Source organism: Cinclus cinclus, chromosome 5 (genome assembly GCF_963662255.1).
Source record: "Cinclus cinclus chromosome 5, bCinCin1.1, whole genome shotgun sequence".
Lineage (NCBI taxonomy): Eukaryota > Metazoa > Chordata > Aves > Passeriformes > Cinclidae > Cinclus > Cinclus cinclus.
In genome coordinates, this window is record NC_085050.1 from 59,785,244 (window position 1) to 59,802,753 (window position 17,510).

Below are 17,510 nucleotides of genomic sequence, written 5' to 3' on the forward strand. Positions count from 1 at the left end.
CTTTACAACAGTTTCTTACTGTGGGAATGAATTATGCTGATGAAGGGGTGATGACCAGCTTAGCAATAGCGATATGTTCCTGCAGTCAGCAAAGACAACTCACAGGGTGCCACAACTTTGGAAGCATCCAAAATCCACAGAACCTTAGAGCTCTAGTTTACAGCAAGAAACCCAGTAATGCAGGGTTGCATAAGTGCTTTGTGCAAAGGTCTGTTGGATAATTTTGCTGAGGACCTCTTACAGGATGAGCTCCAGCTCTGCAGGGCTGCTCAGGTGCTCCATGTTGTCTTCAGAGCCAGAGAGAGCAGCAGCCAAGGACACCAAAAAAGCAGTGGCTTCAGGGCAAAGCAAGAAACATTCTTCAAGCCCAGAAAAAGGGCATCCCTACAGGAATACTGTGGGAGTTATCAAGGGATGAGATACGATTCAAGTCAGTAGGGACTCCACAACAAAAGCCTGGTGGGTGGCACAGCAAGCCAGAGAATTGTGGAGAATTCCCCTCCCTATATTTAGGAACTTAGTACCACCAGACTGCATTCCTGGGCTCTTTACTGAGGACAAGATTAGGCCACAACACCACAAATCTCCATGACCATTATTAGTATCTTTCTCCAAATGCTCTTGCCCCATTCAGCACCGTGTTTATGGTTGACCTCAAAGGCAACGGTCTTACCAATGTGTTTATGGTTGAGCATGTTCATAGATGTCATACATATTAGGACCTTTGTTTATCTGTGAAGACTTGTTTTCATGAGAAATTAACATTTATGGTGTCACAGTGCTAACACTCCTTAGGGTACTTTAAATGCTGTGCCCTAATGGAGCCATCATATCCATTAATTAATTTAATATGCAAAATTCAAGGATGAGTTTAGCATCAACAATCCCTGCCAGATCTGCATATTTGGCATAAAGTGATGCATTGTCAGTCTCAACTCCCATGTAGCTATATTTACATTAGGTGTGCAAAGGCAAGGTTCACAGTGCGACTCCTATGGCTGAGTCCCACTGGCAAAGCCTTTGAGAAATTGCCCCCTCTCAGTCTTTGTCACCCTCTTGCCTTAGCAATGCTGACTGTCTAACTGCTCTTATTTCATTCCATGCAAAGCAAATAAAGTTCAGCAAATAACTAAGGCTTGGTACCATCATATAGTGTTACAAATTTTTACTTCTGGAAAATCTAGCAACATCTTCCATAGATGATGTGTATGTGAGTTCAAAGATACCCCAAAGCAAGAGATCTAGGTCATATTAATGGCATCCTTCACCTCAGCACGAAAGGGAAGTTAGTTCTGAGACTGATTTGCAGAGCAATTCTAAAGAGAGCCACACCACCATGTAATGGGCCTATGCTCCAAGGAATGCTCTCCTAACCAGCCCCATTTGCAAATGATTTTCAGGATAAAAATGAGCAAAGGATCTGTAATAGATAATAAACAGCTAATCATTGCATCACACATACCACATCAGTTAATACAGATACATTTATTAAACCTCTTTTATATATGACTTAAGTTAAAGCATTCTATTTTATCAAGGACTCAAAGGGATTAGAGTTTAATTTGTTATTTTAGTATACTCTACCTTTAAATTGTTGACATATAAGTTGTATAAATAGAAACACCATAAATCTCTTAAAAAATGTACCATAAATGTTTTATGTATGACCTTTAAGTAACAGCAGTCTGTTGCATAACTCTGCAGGGGAAGTCACGTGGTGGAAACCTCATATTTCCTTAAATTTATGGTTGTTTCTTGGTGGTCTAAAAGACTTCTTTCTTTTTTTTTTTCTGAAGTTGTAATCTTAGTAAATTGTTTAATGTTTGGTCTAATGCAGGTCAGTGTAAGTTCTTATTTAGATTTATAATAGGAAATATATAATGTCAGATACCAATGAAGCCTGGCTAATAAAGTCAAGGATACCAGTGTTATGTTTCATTATAATGATGTGAAGATAATGCCTTTAGCTGCATAACCACCACATTAGCAACAGACCATAAAATAATCTTTATGAAATCTCAAGGTAAGATTAATTAAGAGAAAATTTTCCATTTTTTCCAGTAATTTTTTTCCTCCTCAATCAGAAGGATTTTTGATTGATAAATCCCCTCATCATCATTGTATCAGATCTCATATACTGACACCAAAAATCAAGTAAACGCTAAAGTGGAGAGAATTGGCTGCCTCATGTTATCCTGTTTTGCACTAGAAAAAAAAAAATCAGTGGAGTTTGGGTATGTGCCTAAATACTTGCTGATTAGGGCCTTATGAAATGAAATTTTGTATTAAGGGAATGATCATTACCATTAGTTAGAGGATATTTTCCTCCTTCCAGCTCCAAAAGAGTTTGGTTTACACTGAGAGCAGTGTTATCAGCATTAATAGAAAAGGTCTGCCTCAAGTTAAAACATGGAAGTAAATATAAGTTGCATGAACAAGAAGAAATGATTAGTGGTTTTCCACCTCCACGGAAATCCTCAGAATCCAAAACATGAATTTACAACACTTGGCAGAATAAAAATTAAACTCCACTCAGAAATGTCAATATTTAAAATACGTAGTACAACCATAATTTAATGAGTTCCTTAAAAATACACGGGGCACATACGTGAAGTGCACAGTTTTCAAATCCCTTTCTCCCCAACAGTGGAATTGAATGTTGCAAGCATAACAACATTAGTTTATTCTTTACTATAAAATAAATCCTTTTAGATAGTTTAAAGATCATTTCTTTAAGCCTTAAGATATGCAAATCAAGCACGTGTGCGCTGTTTATATCCAGTCGCGTTCCACTTTTGGGGCTACAAAAACAATTACATTTGATGAGAATTTAACCTACAAGGCCAAGGAAAACTGTGCTCACCCTAATGCTGGGTGCGAGCGTATGTAGTGAATATGTGCATAACCCATAAGCATAAACAGCTTGGAAAATCCAAGCCCTGCACAGTCATAAATCCTCTCCTGAGAGGCAGATGTGCAAGGCAGATGTGCACGTTCCACAGGAGATGCAAGTGAAAGCAGTGCTTTGTGTGTCCAGCCTAGCAGAGGATGAGGGCAGGTTTAGACTGGATATGAGGAAGCAATTCTTGACTGTGAGGGTAAAGAGACACTGGCACAGGTTGCTCATCAATCAAAGCTACCCAGTGGAGTGCCTTCAGTGTCTAAATAACGTTTGGTTTAATAGACTTTGGTCATCCTGTCTAAAGGTCTCAGGTGCTGTGCAAGTTCAATGCCTACTAAAAAGAACGGAAAAGAATGAAAATTCTTTTTTCTCTTTTTTTGAATTCAGACTTCTGGATAAGCACTAAAACAATTAATGCATGTTAAATAAATATCTCCAGGAGTGTTTAACAGTGAGAAATTAGATATGTCAAAAATCTGCTGAAAACCAAATTAAGACCAAGATATAATAACAGCCATTTTACTGTCATTGTATGAGCATTGCTGAGTTAAGGAACAGGTAATTTGTAAAATGAGTGTCTTTGAGCATGGAACAGGGTTAATCCAGAATCTTGACACACATGAAAAGCCAGCAAACCTTTTATTTTCTCAATAATTTTCTTCAAAAAGAGCATTTAGATCCTGAACTTAGAGGAAGGATGATAGTACTCAAGGCTAGTCTGGAGCAGAAAGCAAATGTGCACAAAAAAAGAGTCTGGAACTTTTTCCTATCCATGCAAGGCATTCATTATGCTCACAAATAACAGAAAAATCAGCACTGCTGGGGCTTTCACAAGTAGATGAGGGTGTCGAGGGAGAGGCAAAAATCCATCCCGCAGGCAGTGAGTCTTAGGAACCTCAGAATGCTGGCAATGGCTTCGTTAGAAACCAGAGAGCCTTCCTATGCCAAGAACAGACACTAAAATCTCAGACAGTTAATGCAAGAACAGGATTGAGAGGAGTGAGAATATTCTGAGATTCTGAAAACATACTCTCACCAAGTGTGGACTGAAAGGTTCTCAGAAAGGGCCAAATGAAATATTTCATTTCAGTGTTGACATTCTTTTAACTAAAACTAATTTCCAAACTGAAAACAACTCACTGAAATAATCAAAATTCCGACTTTCACACATACTAGAAGTGGACGTTTCAAGAATTTCAGAAATATTTTAGTTTTTGCTCCCCAAATACAAGATGTGTAACAAGCAAACCTCCCTTTCCATCAGGGAAAGCAGGCACTTGGACAAATCAGCATTTTCCAACACCGTCTTAATTCTGAGAGCTTCCAGCCATTTGTACTGAAGGCATTTTTCATAGTAATTTACTGGTTGTCTTAGGACAAATGAGTTCTGAAGTTCTGTGTCTGCATCAGCTATTGACACACACAAACACATATTCCTCCAATTATTCCATATGCATGCAGTGCCTCACCCTATTTCATTTTTATAACTGTGCATGCTTAACACATTCCTTCTTTGCAATGTCCAAAACTATCTTTGCATTCTCAACAAGAAACATATTTTTCATTCACACATCTTGGGCCAAACCCAGATGGTATTAGTTTCCTACAAGGGTATTTCCTGTATGTCTGAATTGTCAACACGGCTGTGGATTGCCATCATTCTCCTCTTATATACAGATTCTAGTCATGGAGAGCAAACCGTATATCCTCCACCACCCTGGTTTTTCCACTTGGCACATTTCATAAAAATATTCACGTCTCTCTTCAAAATATTAATATTTTTCTCACTATTTTAGTTGAGAGGTAAAGACAAGACCTATATGAGGGATCCACAAAAAATGCCTGATTATTTTAGCTTCCTCTGGTGTTTGCAAAATGTCTGTGGAAAAAATCTGGATACCTCTGGATTTATTTACTCCTCGTTTTCAGGTAGCTGGTGAGATACATATATTTTTTAAGACTTACTGAAAGAACTAAAATAATTTGATTGCTTAAGGCAGTATTTAAAGCCAAGCTTAACTGCAGCAGTGTAGGCAAGTTGCTCACTTGTCCTTCTGCCCTTGGGCTGCTCAGTTCCTGGGGCACTGGGAGGTTGATGGGATAGGCAAACAACCAGGGAGAAAAATCCTTGGGCACTATCAGAGAATTCAAACACATTTTTCTTCCCAGCTCCCATTCAGTACCTTTTCAGAAATGTGAGGGTTCAATGCTTAAATGTGTTTCTGACCCAAGTACAAACATGATGCACATGCATTATTTTTGTTGAAAAAATGCAATCATGGCCATTTTTGGATTATTTCTGGCCGCATTTGTACCAGGATTCCAAAAGGTGCCATCCTTGTATTTCAAGGAGTTTGATTTTAGATAACAAATACAGCTCCAGTGCTCACACTCACATGTGGAAGCTTAAAACTCAGTAGCAGATGATGGACATCTAAATAGGTTTTCTGTTTGCATTTGTGACAATAAGACAAGACTGCCTACTTCTTGGAACAGCTGAATGACCAAAGAACGTAGGTATAAGCAATTTCAGTGCTGGAGTAAGAAGACATAACAGAGTGGCCTAGCCTTCATCCAGTAGTGCTGTTGTATGTCTACTGGTAAAATCTTGAAGAACACTTACAGAGCTTCTAAATAGAAAGTCTGACTTTGCCTATTACATATAGCTTAATCATTACTGAGAAAACCAGCAACACATGCAACCAGCATTTGCTCTGAAGATACGACATGTTATTATCAAAACTATGCTGAATGCTAATTCTAAATATAGGCTGAAATATGCCTCTCCATGCATCCAGCTTTCAGAGTCCAGAAGTTCTTTGGATATTAGAGAGCAGAACAGCATTTTCTTTAATGTTAGGATTTACCCATTTTTTGGCAGCTGAAAAATAATGACATGTTCCCCATCTTTCGAGGCCTGCAGGCAAAGCCTCATGTTCTACACAGGGTCTCTGTGCTCAGAAGAGAAGCTCAGACAAGACCATAGGTGGAATATAAGCATCAACTGTCTCTCCCCTGTGTGTTTATGCTACTTGAACTTCTTCAAATTGTCTCCCACTCCCCTACTAAAAATCATTTGGATAATGCAATTTTCCAGTTTCTTAAAATAAGAAGAAAAGGAGATTTGAAATATCTGGCAGAAATCACTTAAAAGCCTTTCCTAAGTACCTTCAGAACCTTAGTGACTACAGCAAGAAATGTGCTTAAGAAATAACATCCAATGAAGGAGATTACTTTTACATCTACAGCAAAGATGAGCATCATTTTGATAAGTCATGGAACTCACTCTTCTCTCAAAACAGTGACAGAGCTCATAAAGGCCACAGTTTAATCCAGGTTATGTTGCAAACATGAATGATTATCATGGTAATACTTGGTAAAGAAATACAGATGGTGTGGAAGAATGAAGTGCCTCTACCCCTTTATTAATCACTGGCAAAAGGTATCCTGTCAAAGGGGGGCTTTTTAAAATTCTTTTAACCATTTCTTTTGCAAGATGCAGACTGCTAGCAACTTTTGGCACTTGCTGAGCAAGTTTTAATATCCATTAGCATGCAGACAACAGTAAGGACATGGAGACCAATCTAAATGGAAATCTAAAGCTTTTTTTCCTTCGTGCTGGCTGTGGTTTTCTGTGTTCTCCCCCAGCCTTACAATATTTAAGTACATAGCTCATGTGAATGTGCCCTTCCTTTGGCAACCAGAAAAAGCAAATACCTGCTCTAATAGGTGATGGTTCAGCACTGAGAGCCAAAGAAGAAAGGCAGAATTGTTTGTAAGAGTAAGGTCATCATGGCATATTCCCATTTGCACCCCTCTTATTTGAAACTAGTTATTTTTAATGCTTACAATTAGACAGATCAACATTTCTGGTTTTCATTTAATGCAGAGAGTATGATAATTACTGTTATTCTGTTCTGAATTATATCCCTAAATTTCCATATAAAGTGGTCACGGTAAAACAGCATGAATTTGTTTTCGATTATCAGAGTATAGAATTTGTTGTAGGTTCGTTCATTTTACATAAGCACTGTCAAGTTTGCTCTGTGTCACCATACATCCTTTTTTTTCCCTCTTAGCGGAAAAGAAAATAAGTCTTATAGCTCATTTAAAGTGCTGTAGACTTTTTTGTGGACATTTATCAAAATTAGCAGCTCAAGAAGATCTTTGCATGGTAGTAGGATTTTTATTTTTCCACAGCACATTTTTATCCATAGGAAGGACAAAAGTGACAGCAGTGATTGGCTGAAATGTCATGCTATAAAAAAAGCAACTTATGTATTGAATGGTAATTCTTAGAGTCTTCTGAAAACTCTCTGCCATTAATCTGTATTTTAAACAAAATGAAAAATTGTATTGAACTGAAAAATAAAGTTCCATATACACAGTGAAGGAAGGAGAGCATGAGAACAGATGGCTGAAAGGATCATAGTCATATTAAAGCATTGGTAGAAAAGCAAGTCGCTAGTAAGATTCCTTTGTATTGTTTGTGTGTTTACAGAAAAATAAAGTCAGATAGCATCAAAGTAGGGTGCAAGTTTTAAAAAGTCATTCTTGATTGGAAAAGGTAAAGCCACCGTTTTTGGTGACTAAGGAATCCTTATTTGGGAATGAGGATTATTAGTGTCTTGTCATCATGTCAAGTATTTGTGAATGTTAATGGAATGTAGTCTGTTCTCTGTGGGCCATCATCTGAGCCAATTTTATTGGACTGCCCATGGAAAGAGAGTTGTAAAATTTGTCATTATCACAGAAGTGACGTGGAAAGGTGGGTAAAGCTTCAGAGCAACAGCAAGGAGGAGATAAAAATACAAAGGTCATCAAGTCTATTCTCCCCTATTAATGAAGGATTTTCATGGTCAGTAAATTTCTGAACACTTACTGCATTCTCATTCACTGGAAGGAAGCTTTCTTGCTTTCCTGGAAGGCTAATTATGCAGCACAATAGACCTCAAACCAATGCAGCAGAAAACCTGTCAGGGAAAGACAGTCTGTAGTGAGCAAATGCTGAAAAGTGTAGGAGAGCAGATATACCAAATAAATAAATAAAAGACCAGAAAGTGGAGGCGTGCCAGGGAATTGAGAAGGAGCATGCTTATTTTTTACCTTCCCATAGTGGCCTCGGCTGGTGAACCACTCACTGAGTTGCTGGTGGAATGTAAAGCTTCCTTGAAAATAAATCCAGCTGGGGACAGAGGTGGAATCACCACCTGTGTTCCCAGAGGATAAATGCTGCTTACAGCTCAAGAGGCCTCTGTGGTGCAGGAAAGTGTGTAATTCACACCTTCCTGAGCCAGCTTTACTGAATGCAATAATCATCTGGTCTTTATTTGAATCTCCATCTTCCGGGACTGATTTCCACTGTCTTCTGTTATTCCAATTCTCCTAAAGCAGTGCAGTACATAAAGTTTCCCAGTCCAGATGCAGACCTCACATGGGCTCATGGCCACCTCCTTGCAAACACACTCGCAGCCGTATGTCACTCTGCCCGAAACCTCTCAATTATTGGCTGGCTCTGGGCTGTCTCAAAGCTTTCAGCTGCTCCCAACCAATAACTGGGAGAGTTGTGAAAGCAGCATTCCTCTTGTACCAGAAGAGTGTGAAGGAGGCAAGCTGTGGGTTTGTGTTGGGTTGGCATCTGCATTTATAAGTTTCATGTACTTTCTTTAGGAGGACGGGAAGAAAGAATTGTATTATCAGGGGACGAGGATTGTCATTTGGATTAAACTAAAGACTTGTCCAGCAGAACAGCAAAATCTGGAGTTGAGGAATTAAAAAAATAAGTACAGAGGACTAGGACTAGAAGTGAAAGGTCCTGCATTTAGTGACTGGTATCTTCAAAGGACTGTGAAGGTAAGGAAAAGAAAAAAATGATCCCCCCATGTCAAAATTTTGTCTTTGCTGCAACAGAAGTAAGAAGAAAAAAAGAATTGGACTCTTAAGTTCTAGTGCTATCAAACATCAGAACAGAAAACTTTGTGATGGATGCACTTTGGCCATTTTCAGCTAAATCCTGCCCTGCACCTAACTGAATAAAAAGCATCTCTAACTTTAGCAAATTTTGTGCTTAAATTCCAAGTCAGAGTACAGCCCTTTAAGTATTTCTCGTGTATAAATTCATTTGTAAAGCATTCCTGTACCTAAAGTCAAGTATTAAAATAGTACATTTGTTGAAGTCAGTAAAAAATGATGAAAACGTTTTCTAAAAAAAATCCTTAGATAACTGCAAAGCCTTTTATAAACAAGGAAAAAAGTGAAGCTCTGCAACACAAGAGGAAAAAGGAAATGCTTTGGAGATAGGGTCTAGTATGTAGACCATACTGAGCCATGACATCAGTGTAATTATTTTCCCCTAAGGTAAATGTCTTATGTTTCAAATCCTTCCCTTGCCAGAGGCCTCAGGCCCCACAGATAGCAAAGCACTGGAGTCCTCAACACCCAAGAGGTCTCACAGGAGCTCTGCTCCTGCAGCGTGCCTGCAGCCCAGACAATTTCTGCTCCTTTCATTCTGTTAGCTGTATTTCCTCCAGTCAGGGGCAATTCCCTCTTGCGAAGCTCAGAATAGGTGCTGCAGCTCGAAGGGCAGGGTGTACCCCTGCAGCAGACCTTGGCAGGCTTCTGCTTCTGCTGGAGTCACGTTTCTGTCCTGTGCTGGGGCCAAATTTCCAAAACATGGCAATTAAGCAAACAGTTCCCACTGAGAAGAATACCTGACACTGATCTTCAGCCCTCCTGAATCTTGTTCTGAAGAGTTCAGATGGTGCTGCCTGATAAGAGGTTTTACCCTTCACCCATGTTTTTTACAAGTAAAACTCCTTAAGATCAAACTCTTGGTAAAGCATACTGGTTATGCTATTTATTACATAGGAAATAAACTAAATTAAGGTGATTGTATTACTTCAACAACTTATGCAGTGTTTGCGCTATAAGAATAGATTAAAAAAATATATAAAGGTATTATAGTTAAAATATTAAGTCCGTGTTTTAAGCACAGCCCCTTTTAAAAAAGGTTGTTATGCCATTCCAGCATGAGAGTGAGTTTGTCCAGACAAAAAAGTCAAGTATAAATGCTATTATATACCATATATATATATACACACCATGATAGTACTGTTAAGTATAAGTACTGCTATTTTATAAGTATTATATAAAGAGTGCATTTCAAATTCAATTTTAAAGGGAAACTTGGGCTATGCTACCTACATTGTTTACTATTAAGCCACACAGAGTAATGGAAATAAATGGTCATGTCTGGTTTTGCTTACTAGCATTAATTACTACTAAGGATACGTAATTAAGGGTCATACTTACAATATGATCTATTTTAAATTAAATAATTTAAAATACCAATTAAAGCATTCCTGTGTATTTCTCTGTATTTACTATATGTAATAACACATATATAGACATAATTAAATGGCTTAAAAATAAGTGCAGCATATGTTTCTGTATTATAGAAACAGTATAATATCTTAATAATGTAATAAAACTTTTGTATATAATATCAGAGGTATACCAGAGTAGATCTGAAAGCATACAAAATGGAAGCAGAGCCCACTTCTAAGGAGTGATTTGATGAAAATAGCACCATTCTATAAAAATCCAGTATTCACATGCAAATTATTTCTTTTAGTGTTAGGTCAAAATACAAAGTGGATAGTTTTGTGCACTTGTTTAACATTTTTACTAGTGTAAATATATTATAGCAGAAATTGCAATGCAAGAAGAAGTATCACAAATATCCTTCAGTTGAGAACACATACTGCTGCAATGTAATTTCAGAACTGACATAACATAGCTAAACAGCCCTTTAAAAATGAAAAAAATACAGAAACACTTTGTTTTAATGTTTACTTGGCTTTGTACTGACTTTATGGAATTCTGATTAAATTATTCTCATGGCTGTGGTCTTAAAGTAGGCCAGACTGGGGTTTAAATGTCCAAGGTTCCTGTCCCAAGGAAATCAGATTTGAAAGAAAGGGTAGTATTGGTGCAAAACGTGTCACAGCCACGAACAGGAGAGGGGAGCGTTCAAGCTACAGAGCAGCACAGACAGACATCAAAAGTGGGAGCTGCCAGATTCAGTTACGACACAAATTTCATACTGGCCCCAGTCCACAGTATGTTTAAGTAATTAATACTCATTTCAGCCAACCATCATTCTTTGTCTTCAACAGACTTCCCAATGGAATACAAAGATTTGTCTCATTCTTCTTGCCCTTCCTTATACAGCTGACAAACATTAATGGTTATTCCATCAAATGGTGCCGTGCAGAATCTCATACAAGCTGCTTTGTCATCTACAGTTTGTTGGTGCTGGTTTCATGTAAAGGGAAACTTTCAAAGAAAATAATGTCAATAACCTTTCAAGGTGCCAAGAAAAAGATACAGATATTTGACACATGGCATCCACAGGAGAGACTGGAAAGCCTAGGATGCTGGTTTCATATCAAAAGTCCATTGATAAAAAAATAAAAGTGCAGAATATTTTGTAGAGAAAGTCTGAGATTTTGAACATAATTATTCGGTTTGAGAGTACTAAATTTACTGCTGCTAAGGGATTTTGCTGGATATCTCTCCATTTACCACACAGCATATGAGACAACAGTTCAGAACTACAACTATATACTTTCTGGCACATAGAGGGCATTTCAAAAGCTATGGAAATTGTGGCAGGAATTTGATTGGGAAGAACAGGTTTGCCAGTTAGTGATAAAGTTGAAAAAACACATGAAGAATCAGTTTCCAAAGCCAGGAAAAGTAAATATGGAAAAACTCATCTGTATTTCTAATTGAACATGAACTAACTAATGGCTTGATGCTGCACTGATTTCAGTGTCTTGAAAGGATATTCACAAAGTTTTTTATTAACTTCCTGAGTAAGTAGACTTTTTAGAACAAAACATGCCTATCTGACTTTGAAAAACAGCAGTGTGACTTTTTAAGAAGCAATAGAAACAATCCACAAAGTGATACACTGCTCTCCAACAATGATGAAAGACAGCAATGAGTAAAAGTCACGGCTTGATCCTACAAATGCAACTTGCCACAGTTACTACCTTGCAGGTCCTGTGTTTCATTCATTTTTCAAATTCTTGCTTCATGTGTACTTGATTAAAAGCTCTTAATTTAATTTTCACCTGTTTACGCTTTCAACAGCTTCACTTTCACACTGAGATGGCTGCCATGGCATCAAGCACTAAATAAAAATCTTCAGCTCAGTAACAAAAAGATCTTTTCTTACTAATACTTTCAATAACTCACCTTGCATGGCAGACCTAGTGTGACTCACTGACATTCCTGGGCCCTTAAATGAGTTGAACTCATCTCTCAGGAGAAGAAATAGGACTGTCTTTGTCTGGGCACAACAGATAGAATCATTCATCAGGAATCTTTGAAATATGCCTTCCTGTTCCCAAAGCAACTGATTTGCCTCCCTTTGTTTCAGGCTTTATCAGAGCAACTTGGTCAAAACCCTTAGAAACTCAAACAATAATATCTACAATCAGTTCAGACTCAGCTGCAGAATTATTTTTGGCTCATAAAGGAGAAAGAGCTGGATTGGCAGTCCCTTCATCCATGATGACTGCAACTGATTTGGCAGCTCTAACTAGACTTTCAAAACTAACCTCTCTGATAACCCCCCGAAACTAAATTTTTCTAGCAAACAAACTAGCAAATTTTGTCTGCGTCTAAATTAGCAGGATCCAGATTTCATTGTACTAATCTGTTTGTATGGAAATCTCTTGACCTATTTACATCTCCATTTCTGACTCAGGTTTCTCTTTGGTGGTTGTGATTAAAAAGGAAGTACGACAATCATATTGAATTAAAATAAATTAAAGCTGTGCACTTTCCCAATTAGGCCTTTTGTGGGATGACTTTCAACAGGAAGACAGGCCCATCTATCACTCTGAAGTGCAAATACATTTTAAAGCTTCATTCTCTCTTATAATTTCAAATTTCATAATTAGTTATCTTGGGTGTGGTTAGAATTGCAAAATGTCTCCTTACGGGTGCAGAGCTGGAGCACTTGAATCTACAACAGAGTCACTGGTTCTAGTTTTGAAGGGCTGACAAGTCCTGAGTCAAACCCCAACACATCTATCCCCTTGTGAATAATCACATATATTAATTTAATTTGAATTGTTAACTATGTGCTGTGTTTATTTCCGTGCCTCAGCTTCACTCCCTGTATTACCTCAACAGCAACAAATGAATCTAAGTTTTATTCTTTGTTGATATAAATACAGTTTTAGGCATAGTAATAGTGCATATACTTTTTAGAAGCTTTTTAGTAGCCAAAAAGAAAATAGCCTTCTATTTAAGTTAACAGTGTATTTGCATTGTCACAGTACATTACATAGATTGGATGCTTAACATATAACTGTACTAATCGTCATGGCAAACATAATAACAAAAGAAAGTTGTTCTGAGATTTTTCTATTTTTATTTTTAAAAAATAACAAAAAACTTTTCCAGTGAGGGACCACATGTAAAGCTATGGTTTCTCTGCACACAGACCAAGGCTGCTTATTACCTACAGTACACCAGCTATGATGAACAGACCACCATAGTTGTGACAACTGATGTTGCTGCCTCCAGGGTAAAACAAAGGTTTACATATTACACAAGCAATTTAACTGTTTTCTAAACATATTGCCAAGACAGTGGGAGCTGGCAGCCAGCACTATGTTTTAGGTTTTGGATACGTGGATTAGAAGTGACTGCTGATTATAGACCTTTTTATTCATCTTCTACGAATTACAAGCAACCTAGTAACCCAGAAAAGAATCCTTCACAGCACTTAAACTTGTCTTCATGGCTTCTCAAAGATTACATACACAAATCACTCCACAAAAGTGGCGTAACAGACTTGTGCATAGATAACTACATAAGGCAATTGTCTTGTTCTAGCTCTTAAAGACTTCCCCAAAGTGAAATGTTTTATAATCCTTTTTGTGCAGTAGTCAGGAAAGAAATAAAAGAGTTTGGGCAAAGATTATCCACAAGAAAGAAACTTTTTTTTTTCTTGGGTTCCAGCTGAAACACAATAAAGAACATAATTAACTTCACAATTCTTTGTGTTTTTCATTTGACTGCAGGGAGGAGATGAAAGAGGACTGTTAAGCCTTGCATTCCACCCCAATTACAAGAAAAATGGAAAGCTGTATGTGTCTTATACCACCAACCAAGAACGGTGGGCTATTGGACCTCATGACCACATCCTTAGGGTGGTAGAGTACACAGTATCCAGGTATCAGTAGAAGTCTAAAATTAACAAACACTGTATTTCTCAACAACCTCTGCATTTCAGTATTTCTGATTGCTAAAATGAATTTGAGGTTTCCCATGTATAAACTTGGGCACCTGCAGAAAAACTATTGTGGATTTTTTTTTTTCAAATACTAGTTTTGGAACGACAGTAACTACAGTTTTTTCTTTTAAAGACTTTTTTTTTTTAGTCATTCTGTCATTTTTTAATGTTAATTGCTTCCTACTTATTATGTATAGGCATCACAGTAATTGTTTGTGAATGCTAGAAAATGGAAATTTCTCAGAAAAAACTGGCATTTTTCCACCAAGTTACAACGTCCACGTCTCAGAGCATAATTTGATTGAGTCAAGTTATTTTCAGAAAGAACAGAGAGAGTGAACTGTGAAAACTGTGCTCATACCTTTAACTTGCAGGAAAAATCCACACCAAGTTGACATGAGGACAGCGAGAGTGTTTTTAGAAGTAGCAGAACTACATCGAAAACATCTAGGAGGACAGCTGCTGTTTGGCCCAGATGGTTTCCTATACATTTTTCTTGGAGATGGCATGATCACTCTAGATGACATGGAGGAGATGGATGGTTTAAGGTACAAAAACTACTAGTGGATAGAATTCTATTATTGTGCTCAAAAGGCCTCTTTGGCTCAGCAGAACTGCAGGTGCTCCTGTGGTTTTTAACGTATTTTTTAAGTATTAGGATATACTTAAAACCCAGACCAGAGAGCAATTGTAGTACTTGGTTTTAAATTAATGGAATGGAATTAATTCAAACACCACATCTTTTCATGTTTATGAAAATAATTTTGGTGCTCTTCTTCTACTTCTCCTTTCTTCCATCACAATCACAAATATAAGTTAAAACATTTTAGTTTCTTCTGTTTCATAAAAAACAAAGTTCTGAATCTTTACAAAAAGTATCAACAGCTCCATTCAAACAACACAATTTTTTATTCTCACTTGCTTTCTATATAATTAGTCTTTGGATTGTATTGTGACCAGAAATCATTGAATTCAAGAGTAGGATCCAAAGTGTGAGCAAAAAGCACTTTGCAATTACAAAGTGATTATATCCATAGTTACTCTAGATGACACACATAGCCTTATATTTGAGGCCCTAAACAACTATAATGTTTGGAAAGTTGTTCTTATGATCAAGTTGCTTCCTAACAACATGGTCAGAGGCATTTTAGTCTGCACATAATAAGGCAGGATACTTGCCAAACGGAATCTTTGAAAGGTTCTGCTGCTCTTCCTTGGACTTGCATCCACCATGAAATCAATCTCTACATGATTAATCAGTAAAGTGGGTCATTTATTTTGCTGGTTCACTCTAGTATTATATGAATGAAATCTACCAGTAAAATACTTTTTAAAAACCCAATTATTTTACCCTCCAACTCTCTCAGTGATTTTACAGGTTCTGTATTGCGCCTCGATGTCAATACTGACCTGTGCAATGTCCCTTATTCCATCCCACGGAGCAACCCACACTTCAATAGCACAAATCAACCTCCTGAGATTTTTGCACATGGACTCCACAATCCAGGCCGGTAAGTAAATTTTAATCAAACTGAAATTACTCTGGAACAGACACTGCTTTCAAACAGGCTTTTTTTTTTTAAATACAGTCAGGCAACAATATTTCAATAATAAAAGCACTCGTGAACTTTTTGAATCTTCCACTCCTCCACCTCCACACATATGTCACAGTTAAAACAAATGTACATTGGCAAAGGGGAAAGAGAAGAGCATGCACAATTACTGCAAGTCAAGACCAAAATGACAGAAACAAAGTACAGGATTTTTAGTTTTAATTAGTAATAAAATTACTTTTTTTTAATTAAAATTACTTCATGCAAGAAAAGAGCTCAAAGCAGAGAGTTGGTAAAGTACAGCTGAGATGGGAATCTTGACTGGGAAAAAAAGGCACCTGGAGAACAAATGAGAACATCTGGTGATATCTAAACAATAGCAAGGAGGAGAACAATGCTTTAACTAAACAACACATAATTCAGCAAATTAGGTGGGTGGTAGTATTGAAGTGACATTTAAAGTTATGGTTTGAAAAAAAAATCTGAAAGTCAAGTTGTTCAGATAAGGACTTAATTCTTGGAGTTTTTAACAGTCCAAAATTCCTACACCATATAAGTTCATTTAGCTTAAGGCACTATTCTTTTCAGGTGCTATAGTGCAGACTACATTATATCACTAGGGAAAAATAGTTCTATTTCATACTGCATATAAATGGTGTAGGAATGGGAAAGTTGTATTATCTCCTGTATATAAATACAACATATTTCTCAGGTATTATGGCTCAGCATGAAATAGGTCCCTCAAATGAGTAGGCACCACAAAGAAACAATAACACTTTAAAAAGTAATACTTCATATTGATAATTATATGTTATGAACTCACCTTTCTCATGGATTTTCTCTTTTTTTGTTGTTATAAAGGTGTGCTGTGGACCGGCACCCAACAGATGTAAACATCAATTTAACTATACTTTGTTCAGATTCAAATGGAAAGAACAGATCTTCGGCAAGGATCTTACAAATAATAAAGGGCAAAGACTATGGTAAGTTCTATCCAGGGTAAAGCTGCTGGCACCACTCAGGTGTCCATATTCTATGTCCATAGAATAATAAACAGAAAGCAGAAGAGAATACATATAGGCCTGTATAACCATGATAGGAATCTTACAGCATAGATAGGCTAGACAACCTATCTGAGATAGAACTGAAAAGTTCTGTCTTTTCAAGAGAAAACTTCGATGTAGAAGCGGATAAAAGATGCAGGCCAAAACCAAATTAAAATGACTCAACTTAGTTCTTGTTGGTGTAGAATATCATGTAAATAAGATTTAAGAAATTTGACAGTTGCTAGTCTGTCAAATATCTCACTGTTGCTACATGTTTTGGCTCATAATGAGAATATTTTGGAATATCAGGAAATGATGAAAATGTATTCTTAGTCTTTCACAAATAACATTTTAAGACAGAGAATGGAAACCTCATGTAATGTGCCTCTTATAATGGAAAAAGTGAGATAGACAACAACAGACCACAACCAAACAGGGAAATGACTGAGCTCTGTTTAAATGTTACTAAAAATAAAAAACTTAGGAAAAGGCACTATGCTACTACTTCATAATAAATGACAAGGTTAGATTAAATTACAAAAATATAAATACACTCAATTAGGGACTTCAAAACAATACCATGCTTCATGCTCTCTATGAATCAGTATGATTGCCAGTCACAATTCCAGTCTGAGGTTTAACTCTGATGCTCACCAAGATCCCTTGCTAGTTCAGGTAAGTTCAGACACTTC

At 37.1% G+C, this 17,510-nt stretch overlaps 1 protein-coding gene across 1 annotated transcript in view; it reads left to right on the plus strand.

Moving 5' to 3' along the window:
* Positions 1-17,510, plus strand: part of HHIP (hedgehog interacting protein) — a 67,954-nt gene that overhangs the window by 34,967 nt on the left and 15,477 nt on the right. The window contains exons 5-8 of the mRNA XM_062493867.1: positions 14,008-14,159; positions 14,594-14,767; positions 15,587-15,730; positions 16,634-16,755. Coding sequence (XP_062349851.1) covers positions 14,008-14,159; positions 14,594-14,767; positions 15,587-15,730; positions 16,634-16,755 — 592 coding nt within the window. The remainder of the gene's footprint in view (positions 1-14,007; positions 14,160-14,593; positions 14,768-15,586; positions 15,731-16,633; positions 16,756-17,510) is intronic.